The 22,592-nt window shown below is 43.6% G+C and overlaps 1 protein-coding gene and 1 pseudogene across 2 annotated transcripts in view; both read right to left on the bottom strand.

The window, feature by feature from the left end:
• The window catches only part of STK32B (serine/threonine kinase 32B), a 68,482-nt gene that overhangs the window by 15,841 nt on the left and 30,049 nt on the right, over positions 1-22,592 (bottom strand). The window contains exons 3-4 of one of the 2 annotated variants that reach the window (XM_054999329.1): positions 14,082-14,119; positions 9,434-9,523 (exon numbers count right to left, since the gene is read on the bottom strand). In XM_054999329.1, coding sequence (XP_054855304.1) covers positions 9,434-9,523; positions 14,082-14,119 — 128 coding nt within the window. The remainder of the gene's footprint in view (positions 1-9,433; positions 9,524-14,081; positions 14,120-22,592) is intronic. The other variant, XM_054999330.1, reaches the window with a different exon arrangement.
• Positions 10,875-11,806, bottom strand: LOC129343104 (reticulocalbin-2-like; annotated as a pseudogene).

Below are 22,592 nucleotides of genomic sequence, written 5' to 3'. Positions count from 1 at the left end.
TGTGTGTGTGTGTGTGTGTGTGAGAGAGAGAGAGAGAGAGAGAGAGAGAGAGAGAGAGAGAGAGAGAGAGAGAGAGCTGCTAGTGTAAGTATTTGGATTTATTCAGGGCTTTTTTTCTGGGAAAAGAGGTGGTGGAACTCAAGACCGCACAATGACGTCACTTTGGGTTAGCTGGAACAAGGGGGGAGTTTTTTAAAGTTTAAATCGCCCTCGGCGAAAATGGTCACATGTAGGCTGCCAGACCCCTGGTGGGAATCCCCCGCCCCACTCTCCCACCCCCGTTCGCACTTACCTGGCCAGTGGGGGGGCGCGCATCTTCCATGCATGCCCCCCTGCGGTGCTGCATGCCCCCGCACACAGCAGCTCCAGGATCAGGCCTGTTTTGGCCTGGATTGGGGCCCCTGTGGAGCGCAGGAGCGTTCCTGCGCTCCGCAGGGGCCCACAACGGGCCCAATCCACACCCATTTTGGCCCCACTTGTGGGGCATGGGAGCGTTCCTGTGCTCTGCAGGGGCCCACAACGGGCCCAATCAGCACCCAAACGGGGGCTGCATGATGACGTCACTCCCAGAAGTGACGTCATCACACTTGCAGGAGCTCCTCCAAGGTAAGAGCCAGGCCACAGTCTCCCGCTGGGAGATCGAGGGGGCCTGGCAACCCTAGTCACATGGCCGGTGGCCCCACCCCCTGATCTCGAGACAGAGGGGAGCAGGACTCATTTCGAGGGGGAACGCAGTTCCGGTAGTTCCCCAAATAGGTCACATGACAGATGGCCCGCCCACCTGACTCAGTCATTTTGGGCCCGTATCAGCCTGGATTGGGGCTGAAATGGCCTGGATCGGGCCTCTGATGGGTGGTAGATCTCTCTCCCCCTTAGCAGCAGCCCAATCCTGACCATTTTAGGCCCCCTTTCAGCCATTTTCAGCCCCTTTTTGCCATTTTGGTCCCAATTTCAGCCCTGAATGGCCAGGATTGGGTCCAAAACAGCCAGGATAGGTGATGTCAGCAGGCGTGGCATATGCAAATCAGTCACGCTAATGACACACTTCCGGTGATGTTAAGGGGCATGGCATATGCTAATGAGTTATGCTAATGAGTTATGCTAATGAGTTCCTCCAGCTCTTTTTCTTCGAAATGACCCCTGGAGCAGCACGGAGGGCAATCTAAACTCTCCTCTGTCTGGAGATCAGGGGGTGGGGCCACTGGCCATGTGACCATTTTTAAGAGGTGCCGGAACTCCATTCCACTGCGTTCCTGCTGAAAAAAATCCCTGGATTTATTTGAGAGAGGGGCTGCTGTATGTGTATATTTATGTGTGTGCATGTGACAGGCTGCTACTGTGCATACGTGTGTGTTAGGGTTCATACCACTCGTATCATTTCGGTCTCTAATCCTCATCAGCAAAATCTGCAAATGTCTTCTATGTTGTTAACATGTTTGACTCTGCTCCCTTCCTTGAACGATCTGGTCTGTGGATGTGCTGAGACCTCTGCTATGTGTTCACTTTATTTGTACTTCCAAAGGATAAACCAAAAAATGTGCATTGCTAAAGCACTGTATAAAACAGTCCTGATGAGACTGTACATATGATTGTATCAAGCTTCCCTTTTTGTAGTGGTGTTTTATCAATCCTGAAGAGCACATGCACACATAGCAGTAAAATACTGCTGAGAAAGAAATTTGATGCATCTCTTGAAGTGGACTGTAGACTATTAAATGTTATGACAGATTAAGTATGTGTTAGTCTTAAATGCCACAAAACTTCTGTTTGTTAGTGTAATCATCCATACAAACAAACAAACAAACAAACAAACAAACAAACAAACAAACAAACAAACAAACAAACAAACAAACAAACAAACAAACAAACAAACAAACAAACAAACAAACAAACAAACAAACCTGTTTGTTCATACAATCACATTAAAATTACTTTTTTGCACTGTTGTATCATATACACGTTCATATCAATTTGTAAAAAGAGGGAGGCCCTGATGAAAGTGGCAGCAAACGTTAAATATTCTTCTGATTCCAGAATTAATTTTAGAAACTGTTTCAGAGAACTGTGATCAGGGTGTTAACCTGAGAAATCAGCTCATCTGTAGTTGCAAGCCATGCAGAAAAGCCCATTTCTGGTTCCATCCCCACCCCCCAGTCAAAGTCACTTTATAATCATTTGTCATCGTTTATAGAGGCCCAAAGCCAACTGGTCCCTCTAGAAATCTGAAACTTGCAGCCTCAGTTCAACAGCAGATGGCATTTTTTGCAACCAGCTTCTGGCACGAGCTGGGCTTCCCATGTCTCGTTCTGCTGCCTGTCCAGGTCACCAATCAAATACAGATTTGTTTTTGGCATTCAGCTGATCGGTCTTGCAAGAGACAGCTGGCTTCATATTGTTTTGGGATGCCTGGCTGAGGTTACAAATAGAAGCATATTGTGAATGTCAGCAAATGTGAAGGCCTCGCCTTTGACAGTGCCTGGCTCGCCATTATTTCTCCCTATTTCTCTTGGGTTCTTCTCAGGTTGTCTTCTGGCAAGAAGGAAGAATTTTGAAAAGCTAGTGACAAACGTCTAGCAAAAGGTAAATGTATTCCTTTGAGCAGGGCTTTTTTCTGGGAAAAGAGGTGGTGGAACTCAGTGGTGGAACAGGACCACACAATGACGTCACTTTGGGTCAGCTGGAACACGGGGGTGGTTTTTTAAAGTTTAAATTATCCTCGGCGAAAATGGTCACATGGCCGGTGGCCCCACCCCCTGATCTCCAGACAGAGGGGAGTTTAGACTGCCCTCCATGCCAGTGGCATGGAGGGCGATCTAAACTCCCCTCTGTCTGGAGATCAGGGGGTGAGGCCACCGGCCATGTGACCATTTTCAAGAGGTGCTGGAACTCCATTCCACCTCATTCCTGCTGAAAAAAGCCCTGCCTTTGAGATATACGACAACATATTTTAACAACCTTTTGGAGTTCTTTGAGAAAGCGAACAGGCATGTATATAATGGTGACCCAATAGACATTATATACTTGGGCTTTTGACAAGGTACCTCAGCAAAGACTCCTGAGGAAGCTTAGCAGTCATGGGATAAGAGGATGGGTCCTCTTATGAATTAAAAATTGGTTGAACAACAGGAAGTGAAGAGTAGGAATAAATGGACAGTTTTCACAATGGAGGGAAGTAAACAGTGGGGTTCCACAAGGATTGATATTGGATTGATAATTTTTTGATAATTTTTTCATAAACGATCTGGAACTGGGGGTGAATAGCGTAGTGGCCAATTGTCCAGATGACAATTATTCAGGACGGTTAAAACCAAGGCCAACTGGGAAGAGCTCCAGGAGGGTCTCAGCAACAATGTGTGTGGACAACAATGTGCCAAATGAAATTCACTTTAGGGAAGTGTAAGGTGATGCACTTTGGAACCCAAAAATCCCAGGTGCAGGTATATGCTAATGAGGTTTCAACTTGCTGAGACTGAGAGGGAAAGAGACCTTGGGGTTACTGTGGACAGCTCAATGAAAGTGTCAGCCCAGTGTGCTGCGGCAAACTCTATGCAGGGGATTATTAGAAAAGGGATTGAAAATAAAATGGACAATATTATAGTGCCCCTATATAGATCTACAGTGAAGCCTCATTTGGAATACTGTGTGCAGTTCTGGACCATTTCCACATGCTGTTAAAGAGATGGGCTACTTACTGAACTTCTGGCGGTTTTTCCCACAGATTCCAGATTCCTCTGATTTCAAAGCGGAAGCAGGCAGTTTGTCTTTCTGTGCCGGGTCAAGGACGCTGATCAGACGAAAGACAAACTGCCTGCTTCCGCTTTGAAATCAGAGGAATCTGGAAACTATGGGAAAAAAACGCCAGCGTTCAGTAAGTAGCCCATTGCTTTAACAACATGTGGAAACAGCTCATGTCACTGTATTTCAAAAAGGATGTAGCATAACTGGAAAAAGTACAGAAGAAGGCAACTAAGATTTTTAGGGTGTTGGAGCACCTTTCCTATGAGGAAAGCTGGAGAGTCTGAGATTTTTAAAAAGTTACTAAGGAAGGACATCATAGAGATTTATAAAATTATGCATGCGGTTGAGAGGGTAGACTGAGAGAAAGTTTCTCCCTCACCCAAAATATGAGGACATTCAGTAAACCTGATGGGTAGTACATTAAAGATAGAAAAAAGCAAATACTTCTTTATACAACGAATGATTACAAGGTGGAATTCGCTGTCAAAGGATGTAACAACAACAACAACAACATTTGATTTATATACCGCCCTTCAGGACAACTTAACACCCATTCACAGCAGTTTACAAAGTGTGTTATTATTATCCCCACAACAATCACCCTGTGAGGTGGGTGGGGCTGAGAGAGCTCTGAGAGAGCTGAGACTGACTCAAGGTCACCCAGCTGGCTTCAAGTGGAGGAGTGGAGAATCAAACCTGGGTCTCCAGATTAGAGTCCCACCGCTCTTAACCACTACACCAAACTGGCTCTAGTGATGACCACAGGAATAGACAGCTTTAAAAAGGGATTAGACAGATTTATGGAGGACAGGTCTATCAGTGGCTATTACCCATGAGGACCACCATATTCAGAGGCAGCAAACATCTAAATACCAGTGTCAGGAGGCCCTTCCCTGTCATTGCCTCCTGGTTGTTTGGGGTCCCGAGCAGGCAGACCTGATATGATATAAATACGAATAAATACCATTGGTTCAATGCATGGACTTGCCATGCTCCAGAATGAAAAACCTCCTTGCCAAATGATGCTGTGGGGCCCAGAAAGGGCAGGGCAGGGGACTGCTCACCCAATCGGCATTCCTCATACTTATTTCTAGAGATGGGCACCAACTGAAAGACAAACCAAAATTCATGACAAACCAGGACAGTTCGTGGTTCATAAACCAGCCGTTTGTCAGATTTCTGACGAACAGCCATGAACTTTAGGCTGGTTCATTTGGTTCGTTTTTCAGTTCATCACTGCAGACAGCCTGGCACCTATCAATCAGTTTCCTAGGCAACAGGAGATGGACTTCCTGCAGACCTTCTGCTGACCTGGAAGTGACCTTCTGTTGATCTGGAAGTGGTGATTTGCTGGCCCAGAAGTGACATTTTCATGAACCAAAATGAACCGATTTGTAAACCGAGGCAGGTTCGTGAAAGTTCGTAGTTCATGAAACATGACGAACCACAAACTGCATGGTTCGCTTTTTTCTGTTTCGTGCCCATGTCTACTTATTTCTCCTTCTTCACATTGCTCACTTGCAACTGACTCTCCTTAGCATTTTATGACATTTTCTATTTCAAATTAGTTCAAAAAGTTTTACCAAAGACAAGAGAAAACCACTTAGGCAATAGATCTATATTTTCAAGGTGGATGACTAAGAGGGTCTTCTCTTCACTTGGCATGACCCAATACAAACAAAAGGACATATTTAACAAGTAGTAATAGATGTAGAGTGGAAAGCAGTCACTGAATGGAAAATCTGACATTTAAAAAGCGATTTCATGGTATGATTGATAGACAGCTGGCTCCTGGCTTTTTTTTAAAATATGGAGGGTACAGAGATCCTTGGAAAATGTAAAAGGTTACTCTCCCCCCCAACTCTGCATCTTGAATCTCCAGTCAGAAATTACATCTACTGTCACACTACATTTTGTTTGAAAAGTCAAAGGACCTGCATGGAATGATAGTATGGTGTAGTAGTTAGTGTTGATTTAAGACCAGGGAGACTCAAGTTCAGACTCCTGCTTGCTGTAAAACTTCCTGGGCAATGCTGGGGGCTGTGACCAGATAATCCCTGATAATCCCACTACATGATCATGAAAATCCGCATTGAACAGATATAGTTAAAGTTAAGACGGGCATTTCTCTAGAGAAAAGCTCTTCAACTGCTGCATCTACGAAAACATCAGGGTTTAAAGTCCAGAACGTCACTGGAAACTAAGTGAAATTCTGTTCAGCCACCTTTCTAGCCCTTTTTAGATGCTTGAGTTTGGTTCTCCAACTGCGTATAACAGGAGCGCCCACTGTGCTCAGTTCTCCCGATAGGTAAGCTTCCCATTTTGTGTGAAGAGGGCAATGAGTCTATTTCTCATGTACACATACCTGGGGTAAATGTACATGGATAATATTCTTGTCACCTCATTCACACAAAATCAAGACCATGTGTATCAGGAGGATCAAGCATAGCATGCACTCTGGTTATGTGTGACTGTAGCATCAAAGCTGATTTCTGTGTGGAAGTGCTGTAATGAATAAAACATCCTTTTGCTATTAAACCACCAGCTTTCAACTGCAACCCATGGAATACATGGCCCACCTTGAACAGGAGATGTGAACGCCAGTGAATCCTTGGAGGAACTGAGCTAGCTAGAAACTGTACTTTGTTTTCTAATTTCTTTATTTCCATTCCTCAGTCCCCTTACTTGTCCATCTGTGTGCACTTAGGATAAACTTTCAAAATTTACTCTTAACCCTGCGAGACTTCTTCTAGCTAAGCTTCCCACACAACAGCGTCAGCCATTCTGCTCACACAACTTGAAGTCCAGAACAGGTCAAGAAGGGATTTTCTCCATCACATAGACACCCACACAATCTGGCCACTGGGATTTAAGGGCAGTCAATCAGGGTCACAAAGTGTTAATTGTTCATATGGTCTTCTGAAGAGTAGAGGGTCCAAACATGTTGGGAGTCATGCATAAATCTTTCTTAAATCTATACACAGTGCAGCAGCTCCTGAGCGCCATTACAGATGCAAGAAGCTATGGGAAAAATAAAAAATGGGCAACGGGCTGGCTTCCCAAGGAGTCAGAAGTCAGTCCAAGGGCAAAAGGAAAAGTCATAGACAGGCAATGACCAATATTCTGGTGGCAAGCAGGACAGCAAGGAGAGGCAAGCTTGGGCCAAGTCTATTCCCAGCTGACAAACTGCTGTCCAAACTGAAGAGGCAGTTTGCAAGCTTGGGTGTTATAGAGCCTGTGGCATCCAGATCACAAATAGTTACTTAGTGAATAAAAAATTAAACCTTATCTGGAAAAAGTACTGAAAATAAACTACAGTAGAACTTCAGCCGTTTCCTCATGCTCTTAAAGGGGCAGCCCACTCATAGAATGCTGGCGGCTTTCCCCCAAGAATCCATACAGCTCCATTTGCAAAATGGCTGCGGGTGTTTCACTTCTGTTTGGCTTCCCTGGAAAGTGCATTCCCAGAAAAGGCATCAAAACAGAAGCCAAATGACCTGCAGCCGTTTTGCAAATGGAGTCATGTGGTTTCCTAGGGAAAAGCCATCAGCATTTGGTGAGTGGGCTGTCCCTTTAAGATCGTGTGGAAACAGCCTTCCCCTCTGTCTTTCACCTTTAAACTGAGCAAAACCCACTGAGTTTAGGAATCCTCCTGTGTCAATGGAGTGACTCTTCCAATGTTTGCTATAGGCAGAGTATATTAATAGTTGGTGATAAATTGCACCATAAAAGATACTATGGGCACAAAATACGACAGGGTGGAAGTTTGATAATTTCAAGTTTGATCATTTTTTGTTAATTAGATTTTCTATGAGCTTTTTTCATTTGAGTTCATGGAATACACCTCTGACAGTGGAATGGATCCAACACAGTGAGGCACCAGGTAACGATGGGAAATCCTTATTGGGAATTTCCTGGAAATCAGTTGTAATCCTGAGAAGTCCCCATGCACCTAGAGGTTGGCAACCCTAACCCCGGAGGAGTAGTATCATACAAAATTCTGAAGAGGAAAATAGAAAGAAGCAACAAAAACAACGAATCAACCCTAATATCGGTTTCAGCTGCTGCATACAAAGCGTCAGCAGCGCAATATCCCTCTTTTAGGCAAAGGTGTAAGATCTCTGACTCCCTGGCAGGCTCTCTCCCTGAAGTATCCCTCTTGAATTCAGAAGACTGATGATTCTGAGGCAGGAACCACAGCTACCACTAACGTCGCTCACTTTACTATTTCCTTTTGTTTGCTGAAAGTGGTTAACCCTAAAAACTGAAAACACTGGCCCCCAGGGTTAATTCCAAAGACAATCACACTGGGGTAGCCATGTTAGTCTGTTGTAGCAACACCAAATGGGAGTCTTGTGCTATTTTAAAGACTAGCAGATTTACTGTACTTTAAGCTTCCTTGACTAGAGACAATTTCCTCAGAGCTAAACTACATGAGATGAATTACACAAGGACGCTCAAATGAAGGGAGACACAATGTTAGCCAGGAAGCATATTTTGAATTTCACCTCTCTTTATAGAGCCCGCAAAGATCACTCCATAAAGGGTTTGTTAATTTCCTCTTTGCCTCCCTGAAGGCTCTGTCAATTATTAACAAACCCTCTGAGGACCAATCTTTGCTGGCTCTGTAGAGAGAGGTGAAATTCAAACTACGCTTCCTGGCCAACATTGTGTCTCGCTTCACTTGAGTGTTCTCGTGTAATTCGTCTTGGGTAGTTTAGCTCTCAGATGCATCAAGTGAATTCTCAGTCAGCTGATACACTTGCACACATGGACATGGGTAGGTGGGTGGTGGAATTACGAACACTGAAACTGAAGAAACATGTAATGCAAGAGGTATTATTTCTATGCAAAATTCCAAAGTACAAGACAAGCTCAGTGACCATTTACAACAGCTGTAACTATGTCAGTCCTGGTTAACACAATTAAATGTTAAGTTTTAATTCAGCCCTTACTGATGCTATAATAAACCTGTATTTGAAGCCCCACAAACTCCTATTTGTTTATAAGGAAGGACAGCAACTGTAACATCCGTTCAAATATATCCCGCTATGGAGTTATAATCTCTAGCAATGAATTAATAAATATTATATTTATTGAGGATATTTTTATGTTGCTTCTCCAGAGCCCTGCTTATTATCTCAGTGTTTTCCAACATGTGAGTATTGAAGAGACTCCATTCATTAACTAATCATCTAAAATAAAGATGTCCCTCAAAGATTCAGGAGGACTGAATGACATGGACTACTCAGGAAAGTCCTAAATTATGGAATGAATAGGAACTTCTGTATTTTTGGACAAATGTTACAAGTATACGGCTTATGGATGGCTTCCATGATTCCATTTTGCAGGCAGAAAACAATTGTGACTGATGAGGTTCATAAAATCTAGATTTACATCCCAGCCAAAGTCAACGGCTTTCAAATCACGTTGATTTCAAAGTGAAATACTGATCCATGTGCTTAACCCTTCCCAGTGACAACTAGAAGCTCATACTTTTGGCTGGATCCTGTCTCAAATTATTTTTAGAAATGTCAAACCACTTCAGAGAACCTTTTTACCTCTTCAAAGGATTTTATGTATATTTGTTAAGGCATGAAAAGTCCTGTCTATACTATCATGTTCTTGCTTTTTATTTTGTGGATGTTCTTTTAAAAAAATCTTTGTTATCTTCAAAAAGGTTCATAAGACTTACCCATGTAGGGCTTGGTCCCTGCCATGGAGGCTGCCGTTTCTGAGCCATTCACGACTGTAGCAATGTTAAAGTCTGTTATATGAACATGCCCTACAATTAAAAAGAACAACAACAAAAAGATTAAATACGTTCACTGAACCAGAGAATGCTGCCTTTTAACTTTCTTTGTTCTATACGCAGTTTACTTAATTTGCAGATTTGCATGCTATGTAGCACAAAGGTATCTAGAGAGGCACTGGAAGCAAACATGCAGCCAAAAAAAAATCAAATCTCTTTTCTCTAGGGGCATAACAATAGTGGCATCCAAATCTTGAACAGCAGTGGCTTCCTATTGCTGAACACTCTTCAAACATTTTTAAAAACTTGCTTTTATCAAGATCGTTAAATTGGTTCACAATGCACAGTGACATTCTGCATAGGTAAAGAACATGTTGCCAAATTACATATTTTTACTGTCTCGCTGACAGTTAACTTCAGGCCCAACTGATCTAAGTACACACCCGAAATTAGATTTCCAATGTGCCTCAGGATGGGGGACAACTATAGGGTTGCCAACTCTGATTTGGAGAATTCCTAGAGACCTGGGAGTGCAGCCTGGGGAGGGATCTCAGTGGGGTATAATTCCATAGAGTCCATCTTCCAAAACAGGCATTTTCTCCAGGGCAACTGATCTCTGTTGTCTGGAGATAAGTTGTAATTCTGGGAGACCTCCAAGCTCCACCTGGAGGATGGCAACCCTATGGCCAATCCAGGGTCACTTGAGAGCTTGGTGTGTGTGTGTGTGTGGGGGGGGACATGTAACCCCTGACTTGCTGAGCAAGGTCTGAGAAGTCCCCCAACTCCGTGCTTTCCATCCCTTTTTCTATGGAGGCTTGCCTAAATTAATTCTTCAAATCCCAAGGAACCCCTGCCTATGAAAACATTAACAGGCCAGAAAAAGTTGACGGCAGGCAGTACAATTCAGTTACTGTTAAATTATTGTCAAGAACATTTGTTTCTAAAGAACTAATCTCCCTCTTCCTTTCCTTGCCTCCATATCAGTCAGCTTACATAACCTTAATAACCTTGATATTTTGGGAGATATTTGGAATTTTTCACAGAATTTCAATTTATTTATTTATTTATCCAATGATTTCTCGGGGACCCTCTGATGAGAACCCTGGTTGGGAAACACTGCCTAACTTAGGGCCAAGCTACAAGTGACGAATGACACTTGAACGGCAAGTGGATTGAGTGGAGGGCAAGTGAACAGGGAGAAATACACTTGCCGTTCAAGTGTCATTCGTCACTTGTAGCTTGGCCTACAGAGTCTCTCTGCCCAAGACTTCTGACACATATTCTTTTTTTTTTTTGGTTTTCAATTTTGGTTTTTATTTTTTGCTGTTGAAGCTGAAAATCCAATTCTGGAACAAAGAACAGTCAAGGGTGAATCACTTGGAAATTAAAGTTCTTCATGGTAGAAATGGTCATTGTGGAGCTGCCTGCTATAATCTGTGGCTTTGCTGTTGAGAAATAAATCCTGGTTGCTGAGAATCTCTGCCTCGGAAAGCTTTTCATTACCATCAGAGTCCATTTCTTCAATAAGGTGGGCAGCCTCTTCCTGCGCAATATCCTCATTATTGGGTACCACTCAACTTAACAGTTCTTTCGGGTTGAGTTTTCCATCCCGATCTTTATTGTAATCATTTTTGAATCGATCCTTCTCAACGAGTATCCATTCGGGATCTTCACTAGCAGTTGTATCTCTTCTGTAGTCTCCAAGGAACTCTTCCAAGCTCACAAATCTGTCACCGTTTTTATCATGGTCTTCCAAAGTCTCCTGGATAACAAACTCCTTCATATATTCTACTTCCTCAGGATGTTCAAATGCCAGAAACTCCATCTTTGTCAGCCTTTTCAAACCTCTTCTTGTCCTTCAAGTGGAGCTGCTGGAAAGATTCTTCTTCAGTGTCCTCCAAAGCAGAAGCTTCTTCAGCCTATCGCACGGTCATACATCTGAATGCTGTATTCTTCCCAGGATATATGTCCATCACCATCTTTATCATATTCACCGAACCGCTGCTTAGCTTCTTCGACAATATAATGCTTGAACGACTGCTGGATCCACAAACTTAGCTCCGCCTCTGTGAGAAAGCCATCCGAATCCAAGTCAATTTTCTTTATAATAGCTTTCAGTCTTCTCTGTTGCTCATCTGGACTCAGCTTGGAAAACTCATCCACCTCTTCCTGGCCCCCCAGCAGCACCTCCTGGTCGAAGTCGGGCCGGGGCTTGCCGTCACTGCCAAAGTGCTGCTGTGGCTTCCCAGCCAGCGCCCTCAGGAGCAGGCCCAGGCCTAGCAGCAGCGGTGGTGGCAGCACCCATGGAAGCTGCATCCCAGCCTGCGGAGGAGGCAGTGGCGATGACACATATTCTTCATGTGGCTCCCAATTTATGTAGAGCCTTTTCTCTGGCCAGATTTAATGTTCTTCCTTCAGCCATTTCATCTGGCAGATTTCATGGGATTCCTTATCATAGCAGGTGTTGTCCTTGTTTGATGGACTGTGTTGAAACTGTTTCCCACGTTCTTCTCCAGTGCACTTTTTATCTGGTGCCACGCTGGGATCTTCTACATCCTATATTAGCCCAACTTTCAGAGTTTTCTGATGATTTTAAGGTTCAGTTCCTGCTTGACAACCCAGATGGGGAAATAACTGAAATAGTAGCACAGTTTCTCTACAGAGCCATGGCTATACACCCTGACAAGGAATATTCTGTACTGGCTTTGCTGCACTGTTGCCCTGCTCCTATCTGTAATTTTAATCTCACTTTGTATGGAGTTCCTGTATTTAAAATTTTATATTTTATATATGCCAATAAAGGCTTATTTGCTTGAAAATATTCTTCATGTGTAGGGAGATGTAATGATAGCCGCAAAATGTAGTTTTAAAAGACAGAGCCAGTGGAGCTTGCTCTGGAGGGGATGGATTCTCTCACAGCCCTCCACCACCTCTGGTGTGCTGGACTCTCTCCCCTTCCGGAGCCTTTGCCTTGCCAAGGCTCAGTTAATTCAAAGTTTTAAGCAGCCAGAGGCGGCAGAGGGCTGTGAGAGAATCTGTCCCCTCCAGAGCGATCTCCGCCAGCTCTGTCTTTTAAAACTGTGCTTCCTGGCTAACATTGTGTTTCCCAGCACTTGATGAACACGTGCCCAGGAGTCTCGTGTATGGCCAATAGTTTGTACAAAGGCTTATTATTTTCACTGTCCTCTTGTCCTTCCCAGCTCTTATTTCCTGATCATTTTAGCTCGGGGTAGACATTTTTTTTAACAAAAAGCCATGCGTGAAACACAATAGATAATGCAAATACATTCCACACACCACTCTTTATACTGCCCCTGAGTCCAGTTAGAGGCATGGTGGACCCATGGCTGTTATGGTCACTAATGTGGAGGTACAGCTGAAGGGACAAAAATTACTTGGGTAGGGGAAAAAGGAGGCATGATTCTGCTTGCTTGGAAAGATGCAACTTGGAAATTTCACTGTGCGGCAAAAGGAGGCTTGGAGTGGTGGGGGGGAGAAGGGAAGGAAAGGAAGATGGATACATACAAGCTGCTCCCCTGTTTCCTAAGGCCATGATGGAGAGGAGGGAGAGGGATCGCAGCACTTGCTAGTTTCATCTGGTCCACCACCTCTGCCATCCGTGATAGTCACATTGCTCCTTGAAATGATTGCCACAGTGTGAGGACACAAGCTGAGTTATCAGTGCATATGCTGCTAATACAGAAAATGCACTACATGAGGTGTCCAGACAAAAAGTTCTTTCCTGCCAATACAAAACTGGAATGTCTTGGAGACAGCTAGGTAGTCATTCTTCTCCCAATAGAAAAGAGCCCAGTAGCACCTTTAAGACTAACCAACTTTACTGTAGCATAAGCTTTCGAGAATCATGGTTCTCGTCATCAGATGCATGATGCATTCGAAAATCACAGTTCTCTTCATCAGCTGCACCTGACGAAGAGAACTGTGAGCCAAGCCACAAGTGACGCCTGACACAGGTTGGACACTTGTCAGCTTCCCTCAAGTTTTGATGGGAAATGTAGGCGTCCTGGTCTTGCAGCTGTAATGGAGAGCCAAGCTGCAAAACCAGGACGCCTACATTTCCCATCAAAACTTGAGGGAAGCTGACAAGTGTCCAACCTGTGTCAGGCGTCACTTGTGGCTTGGCTCTGTGATTCTCGAAAGCTTATGCTACAGTAAAGTCGATTAGTCTTAAAGGTGCTACTGGACTCTTTTCTGTTTTGCTACTACAGACTGACACGGCTAACCCCTCTGGATCTGTTCTTCTCCCAGACATCGAGCTTTCAGTAGATCAGATTAGAAGCCCCTCCTAGTGAGGATCAGAAGAGAGAGGGAGAAATCCCTCTTCACCTCCCTCCCCCAAAGTGCCCCAACCCCATCCTTGATGCTGCCAGTCACCTTGCCATGGCCTAACATTCAAATGGGTGAAATACACTTAGGCAGCCTCAGATTGCACTGTCTGGATTTTATATCTACCAAGATTTTTAAAATGAATGTATATTTGAAACCTTATCCCACTGGAGAGTTCTATTTTTCTTTTTTGGTTTAAAGAAGCCACGCCAGGACCTCTTTCAAAGATCCTTTCTCAGCTTACCATGCTCATCAAGTAGTATGTTGTCAGGTTTGATATCTCTGTAAAAATAAGGAACGAAAGTACATTATACAGTTTTCTGTACCAGTGCTTAAGGTATTTTTTAAATCAGAAAGTTAAGAATGTCATACATTAAAAAAATAGGAAACAGACAGAGCCTGCGTCCAAAAGTGATTGAACTAACATGTAGTTATAAGGTGTAAAAGAGTTTATTTCCTTCCTTTGTGGCCTAGACGTTCCTAAAACATATATGAACTGCCTGCTGAAGTGCCCGCTTTCTTATTCAGAGAAGACCTGGGAATGTAAGGTTTCTTGATGTAGCATGCCCATTGGGAAGAACTATTTATTGACACACAGATAATTTCTCAAAACTTTATCAGTTCACAAATCCAGATTCCACCATGTGCATAATGCACCATGCATTTAACTATGATCATGTTACTTGGCTTTCTGTCATTCCATTGAAACCATCATGGATGCTGGCAGAAAATAACAACAGCAACAGCAACAGCAGCAACAACAGATTTCTATACTGCCCTTCAGGATGACTTAACACCCACTCAGAGCTGTTTACAGCCATTATTATCCTCACAACCAGGGCTTTTTTTCAGCAGGAACGTGGGGGAACGGAGTTCTGGAACCTCTTGAAAATGGTCACATGGCCGGTGGCCCCGCCCCCTGATCTCCAGACAGAGGGGAGTTGAGATTGCCCTCCACGCCGCTGTCTGGAGATCAGGAGGCGGGGCCACCAGCCATGTGACCATTTTCTCTGAGGGTAACCCACCGAGTTCTACCACCTCTTTTCCCAGAAAAAAAGCCCTGCTCACAACAAAACACCCTGTGAAGTGGGTGGGACTGAAAGAGCTCTGGAAGACCTGTGGCTGACCTAAGGTCACCCAGCTGGCTTCAAGTAGAGGAGTGAGGAATCAAACCCGGCTCTCCAGATTAGAGTCCTGTGCTCTTAACCACTACACCAAACTGGCTCTCAAAAGAATACAAACTCGCCTCAACAACAAGTGGCAAGGTGGAGCACTGATGGCTCTGGAAGTGGGAAGCATCATCACTTAAGTTAGGAGTAAGGCAGTTCTTTGTAGCTGAAGTCCAGCTTTTGTATTCGGGGAGTGACTGGGACCCACATGGTCCTCTGTTGAAATCATCCCAGGCCTGCATCTCCAATAGGCACATATGGGCGTATATGTATGCATTGCAGGCAAGAAGGGGTATTTTCATGCCCCCCCCCATTCATGGCCTGGGACATCTGCCCTGCTTGCCCCATAGCTAACACTGCCAGTGACTCTAAGAGTCTATCAGTTCAGAAGGCAGAATATAAATACAAGTCATATATAAATTTTCTTATTAAAAAAATTCAAATTTTGAGTGGAATGGCAGTTGTTTAAATATTGCAAGACGTATTTCCATTTCAAATTAAAAGAGTATTCTAAACTAATTGGGAACTCCCATTCTTTAAAAAAAGTCCATCTTATAATTTTTGTACTGGAAAAGAGCAACGCCGCTCACAAGCAGCAATTAAGCCGTAAGTGGCTTCCATGCTTAGTAGCCTAAGAGCTAAGCTACAAGTGACGCCTGACACAGGTTGGACACTCGTCAGCTTCCCTCAAGTTTTGATGGGAAGTGTAGGCATCCTGGTCTTGCAGCTGTAATGGAGAGCCAAGCTGTAAAATCAGGATGCCTACATTTCCCATCAAAACTTGAGGGAAGCTGACAAGTGTCCAACCTGTGTAAGGCGTTACTTGTAGCTTGGCTCTAATTCTCTACTTTTCTGGCTTGTCATGAACACAGAAAAGGCTGGAGAGAGTGTGAGGCTTTTCAGTTTAGGAAAGAAGATGCACAGAGATAACTTTCCCCACCTTTCCCATACGACTAGAACTCAGGGGCAGCCAATGAAGTTGATTCAGGATGGAAAAAAGGAAGCATTTTTTACCCAATGAGTTATTATACTGTGGAATTCTCTGCCAGAGGATCTAGTCGTGAGCGTAGATGGCTTTCAAAGGGGGTGAGATAGATTCATGGAGGAAAAGTCTATCAGTGACTCCTAGCCTAGTGGTGACTGAAGGGAACCCTCAAAATTCAGAGGCATTGAACCTCTGCATAGCAGTCCTAAGGAGCCAACATCACAGGAAGGTTTGGGTCTCTATGGGCCAAGCTACAAGTGATGGATGACACTTGAACGAGCGAGTGAACAGACTCACATATATCCCTCATGTAATGATCGAGTGGAGTTCAAGTGGAGGGCAAGTGAACAGGGAGGAATACATGTGAGTCTGTTCACTTTCCAGGCAAGTGTCATTCATCACTTGTAGCTTGGCCCTATGTCCTGTTAGTTGGCCATCCAGGGCAATTGTGAAACTGTGTGAAACAGGATATGGACCACTCCTCCGATCCAGAACAACTCTTCTTATGTTCTGGTTACCATAGATCACATTTAGAAAAATACATGTCTGTGTCTTTTAAAAATGGGGCAATCTTCCATGAATTCTGTGATAGGCAACTTGGGAGCAAGGTTAAGACTGTATTTCCCACATTACTTCCTACTTCAGGAATATGAAGAATATCTCCTGCAAATGTTATCTACTCTGTTGTTAATTTTAACATTGGATTGGCAAAAAAAAGGCTACAGTCAGGGTTGTGCAAACATGGTATCTTTGATCTGAAGTAAAAACATTTCTGTGACGTGAAGTCATCTATTTGTTTGTTTCCTCCCACTGGTATGTGGAGGTTTAATACCTCTGAATTTCGAGGGTCCCCTTCAGTCACCATGGCTAGAAGAGAGAAAAGGGTCTTCCCAGGGCTTTTTTTTCTGGGAAAAGAGGTGGTGGAACTCAGTGGGTCGCCCTCGGAGAAAATGGTCACATGGCTGGTGGCCCCGCCCCCTGATCTCCTGGCAGAGGGGAGTTGAGATTGCCCAGTGCGGAGGGCAATCTCAACTCCCCTCTGTCTGGAGATCAGGGGGCGGGGCCACCAGCCATGTGACCATTTTCAAGAGGTTCCGGAACTCCGTTCCACCATGTTCCAGCTGAAAAAAAGCCCTGGATCTTCCCCATATCTCTCTCCCTAGTTAGAACTCTTCCATTACAGGTTCAATAGGTGGTGATGCGGCTGAAATTCGAACAGAAGGGGCACATAATATGAATTTATCTGGCTTGTACCAGCTGGCCTTATTATGAGGTGAGCCTCCTTGACCTGAAATTATTAATCCACAATTAAAAACAGGATATATTTTGCATTTATTGGCTGCTATTTCATTTGAATGATTGATATTCATTAAACTCAGTGGCCAAGAATAGTCGGTGCACATTGAGAACTTGGTTACTTTATGGGATCTCAGTGAAACTCTCCTGACTGTAAATATTAACCTGAGGTTTTTTTAAATGGAAATGTAATTTGCAGTTTAATGCAATATCCTGAGTCCAGCAATCAAATCATCACCAAGGGGGGGAAATTCAAGTATGCCCTAAGGGCAGGATGTGAATCACGTAAATGTGACCTTTACCAAAGCAAGTGTTTGACGCCTGGGGTCCAAAAGGAAGCTCTCTCTCTGATCAACCCAAAAAAATTATCAACCAGAACAAAAATTAACTGAACAGACCACTGATTTTTAAAAACCCTGCCTGCTCTTCAAGGCACAAATAAGCACTTCAGGAGGAAGAAACACGTGCAAAGCCAATCATGCCCTGATCATTTTGAAAATGTTAGCTGTGGCACAAACTGCTTTCCCTTACACCCGTATTACAAATTGCGAGCAGCAGTGTGAAATCTGGCATGCACAAAAAAAGCCATTTAGAACTCTCAATTAAAATGCTCACTTGTTTTGAGCCTTTGCAGATGTTCTCCATAATTGGTGACTTAATTATTGTTCAAGCTGTGAGGAATCTTCTGCCATCATCACATACAAGATTTTGCAACTCTGTTTTTAGCCACGTGCACCGCTCCCCTGATCTCGTACTAGTTTCCTAGAGATTGTGCTTTGATACTGATTAACACACTTTGTTCTAATTGGGTTTTCCTAAAGAGCTAAACTCTCTCTCTCTCTCTCTCTCTCTCTCTCTCTCTCTCTCTCTCTCTCTCTCTCTCTCTCTCTCGATGTTAGGTTGGAATATTTCTGACTTTACCTTTTTCTCAGAGTGAAAAGGGACCTGGTTGGTCCCTAGACTTATTGCTGGTGAAGGAAAGTTAAAGAGGCACACAAGGCACAGATTAGGGTCAACAACAGGCTGTGGCTGGCCGGTGACACCCAAGAGCATTTGGGGGTGGGGACAGGCACATTGGCATCATGCTGGCATTCTGACATCACTTCTGGCAAAAACCAGAAGTGATGGCATGACATTGGAGGGGATGGTACAGAATTTGCAAAAACTCTATGGTAAAATATAGAGTGATGTGGCAAATCCAAGAGCATCGCCCAATGTCATGAAGTTACTTCCAGTTTTTGCTGGATGTGACAAAAATGCACCAGTTAAGGTTGCCATGTCCCTATATCCTCCTGGCAGGAGGGAGACCTGGTACTTACTGGGAAGCTCCTCTTCACGCTCGCACAAAGCACATGCTCTTCTGGTGCTGATGCAATGATGCCACTTCTGGAAGTGACATCATCACTGTGGGAGCTCTCGACAATTCCCTCCATTGCCTGCTGGAACCTCAAAGGTCAGCAAGGGGCAGGGGATTGAAGGAAATGAAGAGAGTGTGTCAACGTTGCATTGGCTCTTGACATTACTCTACGAAAAAAACGGTAGTGACTGTTGGAATAGGCGACTCAGCCTGCCTTTGGACACTGGGGGGCGCTGCATGTCTCTTTTGAATGTAATGTATAAGTCTAGCAATCTGCCACTCTCTTGTCTAAGGTGGGAACGCCTACTGACTCCTCCTCTCTTGCCTCTGTGCTTCTTGGGAGATTTCACACCTTCCCTCATGCTCTTCCAAGAGAAAGATGTAAAGCCACCATGCTCCTCATGGAGCCCTTCTCTTTGTCCACAAACCCTCTTCCAGCCTCGCTGCCTATATTTTCAGGCCGTGGTATTAGCTTAGAGAATGTAACTCTATAGATAGGTTCTTTCCCTTGATATTACCAGAAGATATTGCTATGGAGAAATCTGCTACAATAAACTGTAAGTTCTATCTTTCTATGAATTTTGTCTGAGGATTAATTAATGCACGTTTGTGAGGGTTTAAACGCTTCTGACTAAATTACTCTGCTATATGTTACTCTGCTAAGTTACTAAACTAAAATAGATAAAATACCATAAATCTCTAACAGGGTTAATGGTAGCCCAGTCTTGAATAAGTTCCTCAGGGCCAAAGAAAAGCCCATAGCTGAATCTAGAAGTAAAGAGTTTCAAACTGCAAAGTTTTTTCCTTGACTGCTGGTCTAACAGCCAGGCAGAACAAAAGGACTTAATTAGCACGTGAATGCCCTCACAGGCAACCTCAGGAGGAACAAAGAAAGAAATTAGGTGAAAAGTCTAACAGCTTTTTCCCTACCCTCAAGCGTGCACAGAAAAAAAAAGCAGAGAAACCTCCTTTTTAAAACGTTTTGGCTAATTTGAGCCAGGAAACTAAAAGTTAAAGAGGGAAAAAGTAAAGTTTTCTAGAGAAGCACTTTGAAATTTCCTTTTAAAAATGTCGAAACGACAGGCTGTTTTGGAACGGCTTTCAGGAGAGAATTTTTGAATCCTGGTATTTTAGATTACAATCTCAATTACAAGAAGAGAAAGTATATTTTGTATTAACTGATGAAAAACCATCTGGCTCAGATGATAGCTCAGATGAACAAGATTGGCTGGATGCTGATGCAAAGGCCAGAAATCTCATTACAACCACACTGGCAAATTCCCAGTTGGTGCATATTAAGACAAAGAAAACTGCAAAAGATATGGTGAATGCTCTTAAGAGTATCTTTGGGGACCAGGACCAAGTCAGCAAAATTGCTTTATTCAAAGAACTTTTTTCGACTAAAATGGGAGATAATGACGATGCATATTCTCATATTGAATCCTTGTTGAACATAATTGATAAATTAGCAACTGCTGGTCAGACATTAGATGAAGATTTGAAAATTGCTTTAGTCTTATGCTCACTCCCAGAGAGTTACTCCAGTTTCACCAGTTCTGTTACTACACAAGGTGTTACTCTGGAGGAAGTGTTAGCTAAGATAAGATCAGAGTACAACAAGCAAAGATCTTATCAGGAGAAAAGGAAATGCAAGACTGACTCAAATTACATGGTCAGAGAGGCCAGACCCAGAGGGGCAGGACCTAGGCAAATTGATTACTGGCAAAGAGCCAATCCTAGAGAAAGGCAGACTCCTCCCTTCTGCCACAAATGCAATAAGCCCAGTCACCTCCAGAGGGAGTGTTTTAGCAACAGGAGCTACAGCCACAAGGGCAGAAACAATTATGCTGCTGCAAGCAGGAAGCAACAGGCAGAGAGAAACAGAGAAGATTTTTCAAAAGCAAGAGCTAGTAATTTTAGAGATTTTCCTCAAACAAAGGCTGATAATAATTATCATGTGTCTCATATTGCTCGAATAAATGATAGCCCACAGTGCCCTTGGGTCCTCGATAGTGGCGCCTCAGCGCATATGGTTTCAGATATTAATCTGTTTTATGAATTAGATACCAGTGCATCTAAGAACGTTATGATGGCTAATGGGACAAATGTGAAAATTGCTGGGAAAGGCTCTATTATGCTTCATAGCAATAATGATTTCTCTAAAAAGATAATTAAAGTAGAAGAAGTTTTATACATTCCTGATTTAAAGGCAAACCTACTAAGCGTACCTGTACTATCACAAAAAGGATTTTCTATACACTTTGAGAATAACAAATGTACAGTTTCTCGCGAAGGAGAGATATATTCCACAGGTAGTCTCAGAAATGGAGTCTTTGAACTGGACTGCCAAGGAGAAAAGGCCTACAAGGCAACAACAGCTACCACAAAAGGAGAACCAATCGAACTCTGGCATAGAAGATTTGCACATCGCGATATGCAAGCCATAAAGGAGCTGCAGTCTAAGGACTTGGTAACAGGTATTAATATAAGTGCATGTGGCAATGATGATGAATTATGTGTTTGTTGTATAAAGGGAAAGGCAACTCGACCTTCAGTTCCCAAACAAAGCCAAAGGTGCTCAAGGCAACCACTTGAACTAATCCATACTGATTTATGTGGTCCTATTAAACCAGCATCAACAGGAAATAACCTTTATATATTGTCTTTCATTGATGACTTCTCGAGATATACAGTGTGCTATTTGCTGAAAGAAAAATCGCAGACTGAGCAGAAACTGCGTGATTATGTTTCCATGGTGTCTAACAAGTTCAACAGGAAACCTCAAGCCTTTCAAAGCGACAATGGTGGTGAGTACGTTTCCCATGCCACACAGAGATTTCTCAGGGAAAATGGAATCCAACATAGATTCACTGTTCCCTATAACCCCGAACAGAATGGGGTCGCCGAGCGCAAAAATCGTTCTATCATGAATATGGTCAGATGTATGCTAATTGATTCAGGACTTCCCTACAGACACTGGGGAGAAGCGGCCATGACTGCAATCTACTTACAAAACAGATTGCCCACTAAAGCTACAAACAAAACTCCTTATGAGTTATGGCATAATAGGAAGCCAAGCATAGAACATCTTAGAGTATTTGGATGCAAAGCATATGCGCATATACCAGAGGAAAAGAGATCTAAACTAGAACCCAGAGCCTTAGAAGGCATCTTTGTAGGATATGCTCCAGGATGTAAGGGATATAGGATTTTTAACCCAGAAACTAACAGTGTTACTACAAGCAGAGTTGTGCAATTTGATGAGCGACATAGGAGCAACCAGAATGCTGCTACACGTGACCCTTCAGAGGGAGAGAATGATGACAGCCAGCTGCTGTTGTATCGGCCAGATGACATCGCTACGCGAATGCGACCAGATATCCAACCCGGTGATGAGGCAATGGGTGCAGCCACTGAGCAGATGCAACCAGAAGCCCGACCAGGTGAGAGAATAAAGGCGGAAATTCCCAGGCCAGTAGATGTGCCTGAGGAGCCAGAGCCCGCTGCGGAGGCAGAGGTGACTCAGGACCTTAGGCGCTCTCAGCGCATCAACAGAGGAGTTCCAGCCGAGAGACTGACCTACCTTGCAAGGTCGTCGCCACCACAAGAACCAACTTCATGGGCCGAAGTTCAACAAATGCCTGAACCAGAAGCAAAGAAATGGAAGGAAGCAGCACAAGAGGAAATAGATGCTCTGCACAAGAATAAAACATGGACTCTCACAAAACTACCTAAGGGTAAGAATGTTATTGGATGTAAATGGGTTTTTAAAGCTAAGAAAAATGAGAATGGTGCAGTTGAGAGATACAAAGCTAGATTAGTAGCCAAAGGATATTCTCAGATTTATGGAACTGATTATGATCAAACTTTTGCACCAGTTGTAAAATATTCCACAATCAGGATGCTTTTAAGCATAGCAGCTTCTAGAAACATGCAAACAGAACACCT

The sequence above is a fragment of the Eublepharis macularius genome, chromosome 15, assembly GCF_028583425.1.
Source record: "Eublepharis macularius isolate TG4126 chromosome 15, MPM_Emac_v1.0, whole genome shotgun sequence".
Taxonomy (NCBI): domain Eukaryota; kingdom Metazoa; phylum Chordata; class Lepidosauria; order Squamata; family Eublepharidae; genus Eublepharis; species Eublepharis macularius.
The sequence above is the reverse complement of the archived record's forward strand: the minus strand, read 5'-3'. Positions and strand labels throughout refer to the sequence as shown.